The sequence below is a fragment of the Aptenodytes patagonicus genome, chromosome 2 (genome assembly GCF_965638725.1).
Source record: "Aptenodytes patagonicus chromosome 2, bAptPat1.pri.cur, whole genome shotgun sequence".
NCBI classification, from domain to species: Eukaryota; Metazoa; Chordata; class Aves; order Sphenisciformes; family Spheniscidae; genus Aptenodytes; species Aptenodytes patagonicus.
Genome location: NC_134950.1, coordinates 14,109,040 through 14,127,657, shown reverse-complemented (window position 1 = coordinate 14,127,657; position 18,618 = coordinate 14,109,040). Strand labels below are relative to the sequence as shown.

The window sequence follows — 18,618 nt, the reverse complement described above, 5'->3', positions numbered from 1 at the left end:
ACAGATCCAGAGACTTCACAATATATTGCCGAACTGTGGAGATTTTTTCCTTTATCTAAAAATTACTTTTAAGTTCAGATTGTGATAGAACCAGTGTTAATTCCTTACATTAATAAACTGTACATACACATGGTCCAACATATGACCTATGACCTACAGATACACAGAGCTAGTTATCTAATGATTTCACTACAATAAAGAGAGACTTTAAAATACTTTAATGAACATTGTTAAATATTTTACTTCTTCAAATGACCAATGTTTGTGTCCGATTTCTCATCTTCCTCTGCAGCATGTGGCTCAGACATCTGTTGAAACAAACCAGTAAGCTAGACAAACAGCTGGTCTATTCTGGTGGTAAATACTTCTCCCTGGTGAATCTGATCTGATTTTTTTAGCCACATTACAAAGAGACCAGTTCAGTTGTAAAAATGTGCCTATCAAAAAGTCACATTGGAAAAGAATGACTGATTTATATGCTCAAGTTAAACAATGAAGAAATACTTTCAACATTGTGTACAGTCACTGCAGAACTGACAACCTCAGGTGACAACAGACTTAACATGAAAGCAGGACTTGGAGAATGATAATGAAATGAACACGGATAATTATATATTTAATAATAGTTTCTATAGATAAGTATGCTAAGTGCAATAAGCATAATCCAAGGTATGCTTTGGTACGTCTGCCAATCTCCACGTTGTTCAAGAACTCGTTTGGCTTTCCATGCCGCCTCACACATGCAAGAAGTGCATTACCACAAGATCTGCAACAGAAAAATCACCCTCACATGAAGCACAAACCATTTTTTACTGCCAGGCAGACCACAGAACCATAGAATAGTTTGGGTTGGAAGGGACTTTTAAAGGTAATCTAGTCCAACCCCCCTGCAGTAAGCAGGGACATCTTCAACTAGATCAGGTTGCTCAGAGCCCCCTCCAACCTGACCTGGAATGTTTCCAGGGATGGGGCATCTACCACCTCTCTAGGCAACCTGTTCCAGTGCCTCACCATCCTCACAGTAAAAAAATGTCTTCCTTATATTTAGTCTGAATCTACCCCCCTTTAGTTAAAACCATTACCCCTTGTCCTATCGCTACAGGCCCTATTAAAAAGTCTGTCCCCATCTTTCTTATAAGCCCCCTTTATATGTTGAAAGACCACAATAAGGTCTCCCCAGAGCCTTCTCTTCTCCAGGCTGAACAACCCCAACTCTCTCAGCCTTTCCTCACAGGAGAGGTGTTCCATCCCTCTGATTATTTTTGTGGCCCTCTTATGGACCCGCTCCAACAGCTCCATCTTTTCCTGCTCTAACAGGTCCTTGTCTTTCTTGTACTGGGGACCTCAGAGCTAGACACAGTACTCCAGGTGGGGTCTCACCAGAGCAGAGTAGAGGGGCAGAATCACCTCCCTCGACCTGCTGGCCACGCTTCTTTTCATGCAGCCCCGGATACGCTTGGCCTTCTGGGCTGCGAGCGCACATTGCTGGCTCATGTCCAGCTCTTCATCCACGAGTACCCCTGAGTCCTTCTCGGCAGGGCTGCTCTCGATTCCTTCATCCCCCAGCCCGTATTGATACTGGGGGTTGCCCCGACCCAGGTGCAGGACCTTGCACTTGGCCTTTTTGAACTTCATGCGGTTCGCATGGGCCCACTCCCCAAGCCTGTCCAGGTCCCTCTGGACAGCATCCCATCCCTCTAGTGAATCAACTGCACCATTCAGATTGGAGTCATCTGCAAGCTTGCTGAGGGTGCATTTGATCCCACCATCTATGTCACTAATGAAGATATTAAATCCTTGCCTGATCCAGAGCAGGAAACTGGACTTCACTGTTACAGCCTCTCCCATTCCAGAGTTTCAATGCAATTGCATGAACTCTCAGAGGGAACAAACTTATAGCTTACTAACTAGACATTTCAAACAGCTCATTTTTTTAATTGCATGTTTTTGTGATTATCATAGAGCTTTTAATGTCTGAGCCACTTGAAAATGTTGCCATCTATATGTTACACCCATGTGGAGAACAAGAGAGGAGCAATAACCTTGGGTTTGAGCACGCATGTTCCCTGCTCCAGCAACTTATGGTAGGGGCTAAGAGGGAACAAAGCCCTGGCTTCTGCAGCAGATAATAATTTCCTTGCTGGAACAGGTCAAAGGCAGATTTATACCTCCCACCCCTCAAGCTCATTCACCTTGGTCAAGAAGAAAAAAAGAAAAAAAGGAAAAAAGAAAAAGGAGGGGTGAGGTGGTGATAAACTATTATTTGAGACTTGTAAAAATCCACGTAAGTGTATTACTAAGCAAGCTGGAGTGTAAATTTAAAAGGTCCTGCTATTCTGTACTTTTATTATTGATTTACTGCAAGGTAGTTAGTCCAACTACAGAACAGAAGGCCATACAGGGAGTTAGGACAGAGAAGGCAGTGCTGGAGAATTCTAGCTTCCTTCATTGTAACATCTGCCTCAAAGACTTTTCTACGAGCCAAAGCAAATCCAAACCCAACTCCTGGAAAGAGCAAGTTTACATCCAGCTCCTTGCCCAAAATTCTGCCTACAGCCAGAACTTCACCCTAACTGGTGTGATGACAAGTCAAAGAAGTTAGTAAAGTACAGGCTTAATTGAAGTTGCATGGACTGCTTTTGCAACTTGAGTAAGGTTGTGTAACAGAAAAGGCAGATCCAACCAGCAGTATTTACAGGGTGTTAAGTAAGGGCTCTCCTGTTACCTGAACATGCTCAAGTTTTACTAAAAATACACCAACCCGAAATAAAAAGGTATGGAATTGCAAGAAAAAGTCTGCTACTGAGCTCATGCAAACCCCAAACCCAGATTCAACGCTCCCTGGAAGCACACATCAGAACATGCTGTTTCTTTGGGGAATTAACAACAACAACAAAATCTTTCTATATGCTTGTAATACACTTCTAATAAAAGACAATTCTTATTATTTTCTATGTGATTATGTTTACTTTGAACTATTAAAATAACAAGAGTTTAATTTTACATGAAAGGTATAAAACCCAGTTGATTTCTGTGGGATTTCAAACTGGCAAAGAGGTCTACCTACCCACAGGTCTCACTGCAACCTTGGTCTCAGTTTAAAACTAATTAGTACAGATTAACAGTTTATTCAGTTATTTATGGATTCCTACTGCTTCCTCTCCCCAGTCCTTTATCTTTTGTACTAGCAACCTCTAAAATTCCATATCCTCATAAATACTCACTCCTAAAGGCCATGACACTTTCTCCATCAGGTAAAGACATCCACCATCAGATGTACACAGCCACCAGAGCATTAATATTTGGGGATTTTTAGAGTACTGGAATGCTGTTTGCCCCAATTTCTTTTGAATTACAAAATTCCTATTGGTTGTAGTTACAATTGCCATCTTGAATATTGCAATACCTTTTTTCCAAGTTGGCTAATTTATATACTTGCAGCAGAGACATGCTCTTAATCACACAGTTATATGACATTATGTTTTTAGTTTCCAATTTACAAGGGCTAATTAGGGGGAAAGAAATCTGAACGCAGCTCCAGTAAAACTCTTGCACTTTCAGTCCCTTACTACATGGTCTAACATTTTGTGAGTACAAATAAATTAAAAATACATTTATTTGAAACACTGCGTGAGGCTTGAACATTTCAATTTTTGTGATAGGCCTTGGCTCACGTGCAAATTGCAGACTACACTTGATGGAGAGCAAGTTCTGAGAAAGATTCTTTGCCAGATAAAACATGCTTTAAAGAAGGAAATCAACAGAGCAATACCACTCCTGGTCCTGAGAAGCACAAAATGATTGGCTGAATTTCCAGAAGAAAGTCTACCCTAACAGCTGAATTAAGTCCAATAGTCACCAGGAAGCAACTCTAGAACATGGGAAGGACACAGTGCTCCAGAGAAAGCAAAGTGATTAATTACAGGGCATACCAAAAATAAACTAGAAGAATTTCAGGAGATACACCAGTTACTTGGAGGTACAGCTTGATACTACGTCTTCCTTTTACCAGTTCTTGGTTTTCTGTTCTGTATACGATACCGTTCTTTTCACCACATGTGTTACAAAAGCATACAAAGAACTTCACCTTTCTACCTCTGACAGTTGTACGAGTAGTACAGCAACAGTGAATGTACTTAATACTGCCGTAAGAATCATTTGGTCACAGACAAATTAAACTTCCATCACATGCCATTTTGCTTTCCCCTACTGTTCAGCACTTAAAAACTTAGAAGTTTAATGTGTTCTATAAATTAATATATTAATTTGCCTTGCAAATTCAAATAAGAAATGGATTAAGATTTTTTTTAAACAAAGAAGTATTTATTTTTGTCTACTATGAAGCAAAAGACTGAGCCGGCTCTAAGACTTATTTAGAGCACCTAGAGGTTTTAAGATAACAGGTTCCATAACAATATTCTCCTCCCCATGCCATACTAACTTCTGTGTGCCTACTAATCCAGACTTTGAAGTTTTGCTCTACTTAATTAAAAAACATTACTCCATAGTAATAAAACGCTATTATATCTGGTGTTTCAGTAACTGACTTTCAGTATGTACATATTATTATATCGACTATCCCTTACTGATGCAACGAAAATAGGCTTTCAAATACCAACAGCAAGATTTAACCATGTTTTCCATCCAAGCTTTTCTTCAAAAGATCATTATTATGCAGATATAATGGCAAGTCTATACGTGCAAGCAGTTGCTAAAGAGCATTCAAAAGGAGAATTAGAACATTTTAAGCCCCTTCATATCAGCACCAGCAGCTGAACAAACCAGAACCCTGACACCCCCGGAGGCTTCCTCACAGCAGATTTCCATAGAGCTACCCTGCCTCGCTTAATAATCTTCCCTAGCAGGTAACATTCATTCTGAACAATTATTGCCCATTATTTCTTTGTCAGAGGCAATACAGCCTCTGAATACTGCAAAGGTCAATCCTCTCACTGAGCATTTGGTATTAGCCAAACATTTCTTCTTTTTCTTCTTTTTCCTTTTTTGGGGGTAGTTTCTGATGCAGCCAGAAAAAAAAAAAAATAGCCAAGTTCTGCTTACTTTTAAAATTAGAAATATAATAAAAATTGATTGAAAACTTTGTCCTGACAGGATTACTACCTGGTTCTACAGATTAGATCTATCAACATATTTTTGCAGGCATTTCAATTAAAAACCGTAAGATTTTTACAGAAAGTTTTTTCCAAATAATCTTTGCTCCCTCTCAAATCTGAGATTGAAAAGTACATCTTTTAGTCTTCCTGTATCAAGTACTTCGAAGTCTAATTTTGAAAGTGTTGGTCTCGTGTCTATCAGCATTTTTCCACCTAAACAAAACTTCTGCAAGTTTTTTTAAAAACAAACAAGAAAACCCCAAACTTCTATGCATTCCAAACACCTGCATCTCAAATAAAAAAGTTTATCTGTTTCTTTTCTTTTCAAAAGACTCTCTTGGCAAAGAAAATACACCAAGCCTTTCAAACAGATTTTTCTTAGCCACCTACAATGGAAATTGATGTTGTCAGCTAATATACATCCTAAGGGAGTAGTAACACCATACAGAATATTAGTATTATATTAACCTGAAGAACAGAAAGGTTGTTTTGAACTACAGCAACAAGCTGTTATGCTGCACCTAAAGAACATATTTAATACTCTCACCTGTGGGTGGTCCAAAAATTTACACTAAATCTAAGACAGATAAAGAAAAGGCTGAAATTTGAAGAAGCTTTTTTTTTCCTCCAATAAGCACTTCCTAAAATAGCCTGGCCAAGTCCAATAGCTGTTCTCTGCTATTGTCCAGAAGAGCAGACAACTGAAAATACTAGAAATTTTAAACAGATTCACAGACACTCCCCTCCCCATGCCTCCCAAAGGAACTCAAAGGTGCTAAAGGTAAAAATGTGCTAGACTATTTACTTTTGAGGTCTTTTTGGCAACACAGTGTAATTTTTACCCTTCCATAAAAACAAATTTTTCCGAAGTGCTGAAAAACTTGGCACAATGAACATGGAACTTTAAGTTCTATACAAAACATCAACTATGCAGACCTCTTTTTTGTATTCACTGCCCCATATTAACATAAAAGATACTAAGAAGTGGGAAAAAATAGTAATATTTTGTCAATCTCCAGCATACAATTATACATCTGAGATTAAACACTTATAATAGGCACAGGTTTTTTTTTTTATTCTTTTCAACTAAGAAGAAAAGTCAAGGATTAGGAATGGTTGCCATGGGAAGCTTCCAAGACCAGTCTGGATAAGCCCCCAGCAGCCTTATCTGACCTAATAGCTGACACTACTTTGAGTAGGAGGTTGGACTAGAGATGTCCCGAGGTTCTCTCCAATCTGAATCATCCTGTGATCCTATGAAAAAATGCACGTGCGCATTCAAAATTCAGCACAAATCCTTCTGAAGCACTAACTACTACCTGCAAGGAATATAAAGGTCCAAACTTAGAAAGCTAGATACAATGATGTCAACCTCTGTTAAGTGAGAATATCAGATCATCATCCATCCCTATCTTGGTACCTTATGAAGGAACAAGAAATGACCAAGGATGATACTGCAGTAAACATATCTAAATTCTGACAACTATACTTATGACTTTCAGCCCCCCATGTAAACATAAACTATATCATTGTGCATCAAATTACTCATTATAACCTTTTTAATTAGCTATTAGCTGCGTACCAGTTTTTCCTAAAACCAGCCTCTCTGTATACTAGAAACTATGTTTAAACAAAACTGTAACGGAAAAATATTTATCTTGGGGATTTGTGTGTTTGAATTTAGACATATGTAAGTAAAGACAGTGCTAAGCAGTACTGCAGTCCTACTATATACACACACTCACAGAGTCTTACAAGCTTTAATCCATTTCTTACATAAACCAAAAATAGTCATATCCACTGCAAAATCTCTATGTAACACCACACAAGTTTACAAAGTGTTATGTTAACATCCTTTTCCTTGGAAATAGTCGCTTCCATTAATTTAATGCCTTAATTTCTGTAACAGCACTACTTCCAAAAATAATGTTGACTCATCTAATGAAGCACTACCAGGATGAGCTAGCAGGAGACAATAGGACCAAGGGTAGAGAAAAAGCAGTAGCCTACAGAATGAAAACTTTGATTCCACAGAAAGATACAGTCTGCTTCCTATAACCGACCTAATTCCACTGGCTTCACAGGAATTGAATTTAACATGATTAAAAGAGAAAAGGTCTCTTTTTAACTCAAAGAAGTGAAATAAAGTGATTTATAAAAGTCTCCACAATAACGACGTGTCATTGAGATCATATTTTGAAGATCCAAATGCTACTTAGGCTAGACATTGTTCTCTTTACAGTAACCCTTTTTCAGGTTTTGATAGCTAGTTCTAAAAATAAAACATGTTAATAAAACACCATTATAATTTCCATCTTTGTCACATCCTTATGTATTTCACATCAAAACAATTCAACTAGTAAATAAATGTTTCTAGCCATAAAATGGCTTGCAAGTCAAAACCTGTAACAGTTACACATACAGAATACATCATGCCAAATTACCATCCACTACTATTAATTATGACAATAATACATATGACATGTCTTTATGAGAGGGATATCTGAATGCTTCATCTTCAATAGAATGAAAGAGTTAATTGCTGAGGGCTCTCCACAATTCTGTTTAAAAAAAAAGTTTTGCTCGCTAAATTAGACCAAGCCTTGAGCCACATCACCATTTGCTGAGCCTCCATCCAACATGCTTTAGTTATTGGCAATGCATTTAATCCTCCTCTGTTTGCACAGAAATTCATCTGAGTCTGGCAAGAAAAGAGGTATTTCAGAATGAATGCCAGAAAGTAATTTATAGAACATCCAATTCTCGGGCCCTAACAAACAGTTGTGTTACACTGCCTCCCAGTGCACAGCGCCTGCCTGAAGCTCAAATGAAAAAGGTTGAAGAATCCATTTTAGACATGGAACTACCAATAATTCCCAAAAGAATTACAACTATCTTAGAGGCTGCTCTCAAAAGCATTTAAGTTGTTTTGAAAAATTCTAGACAGAAAATAATATTGAACTGTAGGATTTCATTTCACTTTAAATAAAGAAAGAAATTGCAAAAGTAAAAACAAAAACCAGGCAAATTCATACGGCAGACCACTTTTTTACTGAGTGCTTGTACAACATCTTGTATAAGGGAGTCTTGGGGCAAACCAGGATTTCTAAATCATAGCTAAAAAAAAAAAATCATTGACAAAACCCAAAAATTTTACAGCAGATAAAATTTCTCTAGGAAAAGGAAGAAGCATTTTTATATTTTATATATAAGGTGACCCAAGCCAAAGCATTTCAAAGTCAAAAGCAAACATAGATATCTGTTAATCTCCGTGGGCCTCATATCATGTTCTGAAACACTAGTACTGGATTCTCTAAAGAATCCAGTCCTCCAACGCTGACCATTCAAAACCTTAGTAATTTTTTAACTGTGTGAGTCAACATCCCAAAATGTTCATATCTAGCACCCTATTTTTTTAATCAGTAACAAACACATCAACACTGACATTCAGAATTTATAATAGTCTAACAGACATTTAGTAAAGAGGCTAAACTTCAATGTAATCACCATTTCCAATTCTCTCCCAGACCATGAACACACAGCATTGCAGAAAAGATTAAAAAAAAAAAAAAATCATTTAACAAAACCTACAGTTGAATTTTACTGGGAGAAAGAGGCAGGTGTACTTTCTAAGATTTTTAAGATTAGCATTATTCTTGCTGGCTCTTAAAAAAGTAGTAGGGTCGTTAAGCTGAAGTACAGCTTAGCCATGTCTAACTTGAGGCAGTTTGCTTATGAGAAAGGTCAGACCCCTGAAACTCAAAAGCAAGTGAATCGGTCAAAAATGAGTGAAGCAAATGAACTTGATTTGCTCATTTGGACAGCATGGAAGAATCACGAAAATGCACAACCTACAATCTAACCCTCAAAACATGCTATTTACAAAAATACTGTCACTAGCCAAGCTTCTAAGAGCCATTAGCAGAATGTTTGTAATTTTGCTTTAGACATGCAGGTAACTGATCCCTTTTGTTTAGGGGAACCAGTTAAAGGGGACTAGTTAAATGAAAACAAATCAGCTTTACAAATGAAAGGCAAGAATGGGAAACACTTACAGCAGTTGGATCCTTCAAATGGAGCTGAGTTGCTGTCACTTGTTTGAAACCACCAGGATAGCTAGAAAAACAGAACAAAGACACAAGCTTAAGCTATGTGCTCAAGCAAGATGTTAACACAAATATCACTACAACTTGAACAACAGTGTATGGTATTATAAGCCTTCAAAAAAGGAAGTTGGTCTCATGAGGCCAACAACTATATTGTACTAGAAAGATTCTATCCTGTCAAGTATCTAAGTTTAATACCATTTGCACTTTCTTATTTATTCACTTGAGTATTAAAAAGTTTGTGTTTCACAAGCAGATGGATATGTTTTTAAAACTGCTTATTAAATACACCCTCACAGCTACAGAATACAATGGGAGTAAGATATGCAAAACTTGGAAATGTTTCAAGATGATCAAGACTCACAATCAGGCTGTGGCTGACATACGAGACAACCATTTTGAACAGTATTTATTATTTTCTTACTATTTTAAATAAACCTTAGCATGATTTGACATATCTACAGTAATAAAATGTGACTTCCTGTAAATCAAAGTGTACTGCAATGCATCCATCTTTCTAAAGTCTGTGTGATATGGTGAAGTCATGCTAATTCACATTTAAGCATATACTTTAAATGAATACATTGGGGCAAGAATGAACACAGTGGTCCAAGAAATTACACAGATGTCAAGTAAAGCTGGGTTTCATTTTCATTTAATTACACTACTAGGTATCAACCTAAGTGAAATGAAAATAAACCCAACATCATAAAACATGTCCATTTAGTGAGCTGCACAGATTTAAATATTTGTTTTAATTGTACAATTCTTTTCACTTACTCAAAACCAACTTAACGACTTACACAAGTGCTTTCATTTAGAAGTTTTTAGTGAAAAATTTTAAGAAGTCATGAGGTAGAGGAGAAAAAAAAAAGCACGTTAATTTCCATCAACTCTGAACAAGAACTTCTCAGCAATTCAGCAAAGGAATTTCAGGATTGAAACAGCAATACTAGCAAAATTAGCTTTCTCCACGTGATTTATTCATCTCCTGACTGGTTACATTTTAACACTTAGAGATTATTATCTAGTGTTGCCACTGTATAAAATAGGAGCAACTGTTCTTATTTGACTGAACTGATCATTGCCATACTGTCTGTAATTAATTATTGCACTTCCATCTGTAAACAAGTCACGTCTGCCAGAATAATATATTATACGCTATTGTATACATCAGTACATCTTGAAAGCATCTCATTTCTTACTAGTTTTTCCAGTTTCTTTTTCTTTTTTTTTTCATCCTCTGATTCAATAATATATCAATCTTGATATTTACTGTTAGGTAAATATGTACTGGTAGGATAAAGTAATTGAAGTTGGCAACTGTATATATCTTAAATGTGCAGTACTAATAGGAATGTCTTCTACTGCTTAGTAAATAGAATAGTCCCGATCATTGGGTTCATGGGTTCACACAAAACAACCTGGCTCACCAAATCTGTTAACTTACTCAATTGCTCTGACTACTTTTGAGTTAGACTGTTTCCCTAAAAACATACGAGGGGGAAAAAAAAAAGAAGGGGGGTGGGAGGGGGAGGAGAAAAAAGTTTGCATCATTTTAAACATCGTAACACATGCAAACACAAAACGTGTAAGTAGGAATTCCCTTTTGAACCAGTATGCTAAAAAGACTTTAACTATTAAGAAAATATGACATTAAACTTACCACTAGCTCATTTGAAAATTTATTATAAAGCTTACCCAGTATGTGAAGAATATACTTTCTGTTCCCATTTGTTACCAGAGAAGGCAATATGTCTTGTATTTATTATGACAACGTGATCTCCGCAGTCACCTACAAGGTAGACATTAGTGGAAAGTATTAAGAGAATCATAGGAGAAATCAACAAAAATAATGACTATAAAGTGTGCAATACATATGTAGTAGCACATATATACACATTTCATAAAGCTCAAATTTAAACATCTGAGCTTTTTGAGTCACACCATCCAAACCTGCACTTAAATACCAACCTTAATTACTATTTTTATTAGTACTTTCAGGTTAGAAGGCAGGTAAGCAGGTAAAATACCATCAGACTAGATAATTAAACCATTGCAATTATTCAGCTAAGATCTGGAAATCTGGCTTACAGGCAAGTGTATTATTTTATTCAACACATTATGCTGCATATCCACCTATATTTCAAAAAACCCAATATAAAAAAAGGTTAGTTCTAAACAATGATCCTATTGTTTAGGATAAGTAAATAATTCTATTTATTTACTTATAATAAAAGTATTATTATTATTATAAGTAAATTAGTACTTATTTACTTATAATAAGTAAATTAAGTAAGTAAATTTACTTAATGAATTTACTTATTGAGTAAATAAGTAAATATTTTTATATTTAAAAATAAATAAGTAAGTAAAATAATTCTATTAAATAATTACAGCCTAGAGCTAAATATATAAAAGAAACAAAAAGATGGGAGGGGGGCGAGAAAAGCCCCACAAAAAACTTAAAACAGCTCTGTTGGGAAAAAAGGCATTTTCATCAATCAAGCAGAAGTGAATGTTACAGCACATATGGTATGTTTAGTGTTATATCGGCAACTTTCACATCAAAAGTATTTAAGTGCAAGGTCTATAGTCTATCACCAATACCTTGCCAGAAAGTTACTTTAATAGATATTCTTTACTAATAAAGTGCTAATAAAACCCATACCATCTCAAAAATATGATGAAAACATGAAGAAAGATGTAGTTTTTCATTGCAGAAGTAATCATCTTGATTATTGCTGTATAAGCAATAACCACCCATTCAATCAATTGGAAAATGATTTGTCCAAAGTTCACTCTCATATGCATTACCATATTAGAACAACGTAAGTATTTGAAGAGGCTCATTTGATTGAAACATTTTTGAGTAGGTAAGAAAGCAGCTACACTAAAAAGGACTTCAATTGAGCATGCATTTTTTTATAGGAGCATATAATTAATCAATGCAAGTTTCACACCCTATTTAAGTTTTCTACCATTTTTTAATCTTGTGTTCTTTTAAAGCTCTACTTTCAACTACAGCTAAAGTGCAAACACAATTTAAACATCTTCACTGATGCAACCTTTTACCACTGACAGGTCAGTTCTAAGAACTGACATTGGACTTTGTGCCTTTTTTTTTTTTAGTTGGGAAGATGACAGAATAAGCTCATCTCAGGAAATTTTTGTCAACAGTTCTCCACTTGAATAAACACTGAATTAACAATTCCATACACCAATAGATCAACTATGAACAATTCAGAGCCAGGAGAAAAACTAACCAGGATACTTACAGGCTACCTGAATAATGACTACAACCTGTTCTTTTTAAGGGAGATTGAATTTATGGATAGCTAATGTCTCCTTCAAAATTTCAAATTAATACATTATTTTCCACTGGTCTTTAAACAGTGTCATTTCCATCACCTCAAGGGATGGCTGCACTTAATAGGAAGAAAGCAAAAATATTCAGTCAAATTGCATCCTACTTTTGAAAAATATTCACAAAATATCATGCCTTCCTTTAGGCCATTTTAATGCCATAACACCGAATTATTCTTTTATGAAGCACGTAAGTACGTCCTCCTCAAGAAATACATGAAAACAAGGCCAGTATATTCTATTACATTACGGTATATCCAATTTGTTACATACAGCGTATACATTGCACCTCTTCAGATAAAACTAAGCTGTCATTTTATATCTCTGTATGTTTATAACCTCATCAATTCCTGTCGCACGGTAAAAAAAACATGCTTCAGATACAGGCATTTTTCCTCCTACATTTTAATTAAGGACTAAATGGTAATTTAAAGTAGGCATCATATTGTCAACTGTTAGCTCACAAGACTGACAAACTACTTGCCAAATCTTTCATTAGAAGACAAGTCTTTGCTGCTTCTTCTAGCCATTATAAACTAACATTGCAATCTAGAGTAACACCTGGGCCAGATCGGGTTTGCGGGACACTTCCATCCAGCCTAGTCTTCTCCTTTGAGGATGCAGAGAACAGCAGCAAATTCTACCCAAGCAAAGAAGTGGCTCACCTACACCTGCTCACAATCCAACATAAAGAACCAGATCACCCAATTTTTTAAAAATTTGGCCCGCTATTTTTGGTTCTGTATTGTGAAGCTGCTCACAAAGATACGATGCAAGAGGATGAGGGTAGAGAGAAGGGGAGGTGCAGAAGAAACCTAAAAATCCAGATTCAAACCTCCTGAACAAGGTTGTATCCCCTTATTTAAGGCATATGGACTGACGGCATCTAAAAATATGAGACTCTGGAGAATAATGAAAGATTATCCCTAAAACAGAAAATAAATACACATGAAATCAAATTTCTTACCTTCCCTAACCACACCTTAAATTCAGCTCCAGATACTTTTCAACACAATAAATAAATGACGATTTTATGCAAGGATATCTGGATACCAAATTAAAAACAAACCAAAACAAAAAATCCCCACAATATTATTCTGTCTAAGGAACTGTTATCTCACAGACACGAAAATATTTCTTGTTTGTCCAGAGGGAAAAAAAAAAAAAAGGAAAAAAAGAAATGTTAAGTACACCAACCACAAATTCATGCATACTTTGCTCTCTTAGAGACTATCAAATGTCTCTCAGTAGTAGTAACCTATCAATGTCAATCTCAGGTGTAATGCATTTGGTACTGATTTATAGAATACTTTAGACCAAATAAATTTATCCATGAAATGACTTTCCAGGATTTTATAACTTCATGGACATAAAAGTATCAAAGATCTTTCCCACAGGACAACCACAAACATTTTCTCTCCGTGTCTGCTTTATTTTTCAGACAGCCTTAGTCTCCAGTGACATCTTGTGGATATGACATAATTTGCAACAACAGAACTGGTATTTAAAACATCTTTAGGACAGTACAAATACTACCTTCTATTATGAAAAACAGATCAAGTGTAATTTTAGTATGTACACTCTACATGTATGAGCAAAGTTTAATGCCTCCCTTATGTTTCAGTAATGTCTCTTGAAAAATTTGCATGAGCATTACAGGAAACATTGCACCATCAGTATGAGGGATCATCTTTTTATTACCTATAAAATGCTTATTACTGCAAGACAGGCACTACAGTATTACAAATAATGAATAAGATCACAGATAAATCTATCTTTACTGCTGAATCTTCTAATTTGCAGAAAAGCAAAGTGATTTTTTCATTTAAACAAGAAGATAACTTTCAACAATGATTCTGTCTCCCATTTAAGAATCAGACAGGTTCCAGCCTCATCATCACAGAATGTCTGAGGTTGGAAGGGACCTCTGAAGGTCATGCTGTGCAGCCCCCCTGCTCAAGCAGGACCAGCTTTCAAATACCTCCAAGGATGGAGACTCCACAACCTCTTGGGCAACCACTTCCAGTCACCCTCACAGTAAAAAAAATGTTTCCCGACGTTCAGAGGGAACCTCCTGTGTTTCAGTTTGTGCCTGTTGCCTCATGAAGACAGGACTTCTCTGCATCTTATTCACAATGAAGAACCACTCCAAGACTCTGTGGTGTTGTGCAGCTACTGAAAGGTAGCATTCAGAAAATCTAATCAAGAATCTCACCAGTGTTTCATCACATGCACTGTGAATTAAATCTTTACATCTAAAGTCAATGCAATGAAACACATTTCAAGGTTTTAAAAAAATGAAAGCACTGTAATTCAGCAACTAAAAATAAATTCTGAATTCATAACGAGCTTTATATTGATCGGTAAAGACAACGACATAAGGTTGTAGATGGGTATGAAGGCAAAAGATGAGAAGGAAAACAAAGACATTTATAATTTACAAACAATTGAAAAATGTAACCTTATATGTCAGGCTTGATTTTAAAACTGAGATCAGAAGAAAAATACAAGTGAAAGAAAGCAAATTTGCTTTTATCTATTGCAATACTCACTTAATGCATGATAAATAGGTTTATGCCTGCCTTCAAGTCTGATTACAGTCGCAGCTGCTATTTTTCCTGGTGGTTGCATCTTTGCATCGAGGAGATACCAGGCTCTGGCAAAAGTAGCCCATTGCTAAAGAGAAAGAAAGGTAGTACTTAACATAGTAGAAGAACACACTACCATACATAAATCTAGCTTCTCTAATTAGATCAACACTTTTTTTTTTACACTCCAAAATACCAGAAGAAATATTAATGTTCAACAACATCCTCTCCAAAAAACCTTTAAATGGATGGAGAACGCCGCTACACACTGCGATACACCCACTGCTGTACACGCTCCCAACATAGGTGGCGGCAACAACACTGAAAGGTTACCAGCTCTGAGGGTTGTTTCAAAAATGAAGCTCTCTTGCGGCAAGCTTCCATTATTGCTAATTGAACTGTAAAATCGCTGTAGGGTATTTAATGCCCAACATCTCTTTCCCTCTCAGTGAAGGGCACAACTCCCCCAAACGTAGCTTTATGAACACGAATAGCCTGAGCCGCCTTCGGTGGGTAGCCTCGTCCCTCACAGGCAAGTCACTCACCTACTGACCGCTACCGGCTTCTCGGGGCCCCTCAGGGCGAACACCAGAGCGCACGGCCTCGCCACGGGCGCTCCGCGACGAGGGGAGACCGCCCGCCGCCCCGGCCCTCCCCTGGGGGCCTACTGCCCCTTCGTCCCGGCGCCCGCCCGCTCCCTCACGGCCGCTCTCCGCGCCATGGCGGCTGCCAGGGTCCCGCCGGGGCGACGCCGCCGCGTGCCCTCGGAGTAAGCGGCCGCCCCGGCACAGCCTGGCCCGAGGGGGAGAGGGCCGCGCTCACCTGGGCCGCCTTGGTGTAACTGGCCATAGCCACCCTCCCGCCGCGGCTGAGGGGAAGGGAAGTGGAGCCCCTTGGCCGCCGCACCGGCGGGAAGCGGAAGCGCTGCCCTGCGAGGGGCGGCGCAAGGGCGGCAGCGCGGGCCGTTCGGAGCGGCGGCGGCTCCGTCCCCGTCCTCGCCAGGCCATGGATCGCTACGTCCTGCTCCTGAGCTGGGGGGAGCGCAGGGGCGATGGTGCTGCGGCGGGCGGCCCCGGGCCTGGAGCAGGTACCGCCGCGGGGGGGCTGGAGGCCGCGCCGTGTGGGGAGCCGCCTGCCGCGGGCCCCATCCGAGCTTGCTTAACGAGGGCTTTTCTTTACGGTCGCTGGTCTAGGATCTGCGCCCGTGCAGGCTTTTCTGGATCCCTACCTCGTTAAATCCCTCCTTTTTTTTTTTCCAGACTAAAAGTCTTTAATGACTTAAACCTTCAGAAACTTAGGGGTTTTTTTGTGTTTTATTGCGACACTGCTATATAACTCGGTAGAGCGTTCCTGAGATGTGCATTACTTTAACGAGAATTTTACAAAATTTGTCTTTTTAAACTCCTGCAAATCTGTAGTTAACAGGTTTTTTTAAAACTAAACTTCTAATATTAAACTGAACTTTATACTGTATTTGCAAGAAAGCAAGCCTTAACTTCTGTAATTCAGTAGTTTTAAGAAAAACTTTTTTTTTTTTCCAGCTGAGACTGCTGCAACTGTTTATCAGTTCCTTAAAGAAAGCTGTAACTCATCCATAAATGCAGATGTGAGCGCATTCCCAGGTAAATATAGTAATGTACAGTAAGGTAAGGCAAATTTTATCAAGGAATTGGCCTAGGCACATTTTATGATCTAGGTGAAACAAGTCGGAAACTTAAGGAAACTCAATCTCTGCAGTGTGCCTAAACCTGCAGGTGGGACTGCCCCTGCTGCTGCTGTTTCTGTGGAGAACTGATGTCATTTCAGCAGCTGAGGTGTTAGGAGATGATTAAATAGATTGGACAGAAGAAATGGAAGAGAAGGGTTTTGAAAGGTTGACAAATTTCAATCCAGCTTAGCAAGAAAGAGTAGGAAAGGGCTTGTTTCTCATGTCAGTGGGCAGCTTGATATTTTCATTACTCCTATGATGTCTTCTAATCTTTTCAGTGGAAGCAATATTTGTCAGTTGAGTATCAATTCAGAACCCTAATCCATGAATATTTATTAAATCATTTTATCATCTTAAAATAGATTTCTGAAGATCTGCTTTAGTACTTTTAGGGGTTGGGTGTTTGGGGTTTTTTTGTTAAAAAATGCTTTTTTAGTTCTTTACTTGGTTTGGATATCTAGTGTTGAGCTGTAAAGGCTCATCTTGTCACAGCTGTCACAATTGTGATTCATGTGGGGAAACCACTATAAGCTGTTGAAATTCATGAAGGTGGGGATGTTAAGCTGTTTTCAACTTCTGTGCTTTTTATTGCATAGAAATGTTGAGAGATCATCTCATTTTGTGAACTGTGTAAACTATATTTATGAAAGTTGTGATTCAGTTCAGGTATGAAACAACACCAGCAAATGGAGAGCAACATTGCCCAGAATGGAGAAGAGGTCAAAGATTTTCTTACTTATTAACAGTCAGAGGATCAGTAATAGTTAGACGCTTGCCAAGACACTTACCTACACCTTAATATGTTTAGAAATTAATTATGATGCTAAAAGAAAGTAGAACTCAGGTCATTGTGGCACATTAAATGACTCGCATAGAGTCTTTCAACAGAGATGTTCATAATAATAGGAGGAATAGATTGTAGTGGATTGATTATTTTAAATAATTGTTTTATCTCTTTGCAGCTTGTTCAGTGGCTGGTATTCCAGGTGTAAAGAAATGGTATTTTGCGAGTCATGTTATATGCGGTTATTATCAAGTAAGCCATACATTTTTTTTCAGAATATAAGTTCCTCAACTGTCTTCCTGTCTCTAGTGCAAGTTAAAACACTGATGTTCAAAATTCTTTTTGCTTAATTAGTTCTTTTTGCTTGATTAGTTCTGCAGTTCTGACTGGGAGGAAATAAATTTTGACACACAGAAAAATGAAGACTGTCTCCAAACAAGTATTGACGAATGCCTGGGAACCATACAAAATTTTGAGGAAGACGACAATAACAGTCGAGAGTCACTGTCTATGACTGAGTATGCATATTATTATTTTTATTGAAAGTATAGTGATCTGACATTTAACAGTAATAACCCAAGGGAATCAAGAAAATTTAACAAGTAGATGTTATTACCAAAGCTACAGTTAACTATGAACAATCCCCTACTACTACTGAAAATAATTCTATTTCGTTTAACATAGCTTTAAGTTTTTTAGCTACAGATGATTTTTATAGAATAACTGAACAGTTTCCTAACAGCTGACGGTTATATATACAAGAAGAAGTTTCTTGCTAATCTGTCTTGAATCCTTTGAATCCTGCTTCCAGTTTGACTACAGATTGTTTTGAAATCATTTAGCCTACTTCTGCCTCAGTAAAAGGGGAGATAAGTATATCTCATTGCCTAGGTATGTTTGTGCAGAATTTTAAAGATATAAGATACTTACATCAGGTAGTATTCATTAGCTG

General features: G+C 37.6%; 2 protein-coding genes across 3 annotated transcripts in view; one reads left to right on the top strand and one right to left on the bottom strand.

The window, feature by feature from the left end:
* Positions 1-16,097, bottom strand: part of MRPL13 (mitochondrial ribosomal protein L13) — a 41,864-nt gene extending 25,767 nt beyond the window's left edge. The window contains exons 1-4 of one of the 2 annotated variants that reach the window (XM_076329176.1): positions 15,997-16,097; positions 15,139-15,262; positions 10,922-11,015; positions 9,170-9,230 (exon numbers count right to left, since the gene is read on the bottom strand). In XM_076329176.1, coding sequence (XP_076185291.1) covers positions 9,170-9,230; positions 10,922-11,015; positions 15,139-15,262; positions 15,997-16,023 — 306 coding nt within the window. In that variant the 5' untranslated portion in view covers positions 16,024-16,097. The remainder of the gene's footprint in view (positions 1-9,169; positions 9,231-10,921; positions 11,016-15,138; positions 15,263-15,996) is intronic. The other variant, XM_076329175.1, reaches the window with a different exon arrangement.
* Positions 16,098-16,179: 82 nt separating this feature from the next.
* Positions 16,180-18,618, top strand: part of MTBP (MDM2 binding protein) — a 28,962-nt gene continuing 26,523 nt past the window's right edge. The window contains exons 1-4 of the mRNA XM_076328945.1: positions 16,180-16,261; positions 16,716-16,796; positions 17,845-17,918; positions 18,039-18,184. Of these exons, the coding sequence (XP_076185060.1) occupies positions 16,180-16,261; positions 16,716-16,796; positions 17,845-17,918; positions 18,039-18,184 (383 nt within the window). The remainder of the gene's footprint in view (positions 16,262-16,715; positions 16,797-17,844; positions 17,919-18,038; positions 18,185-18,618) is intronic.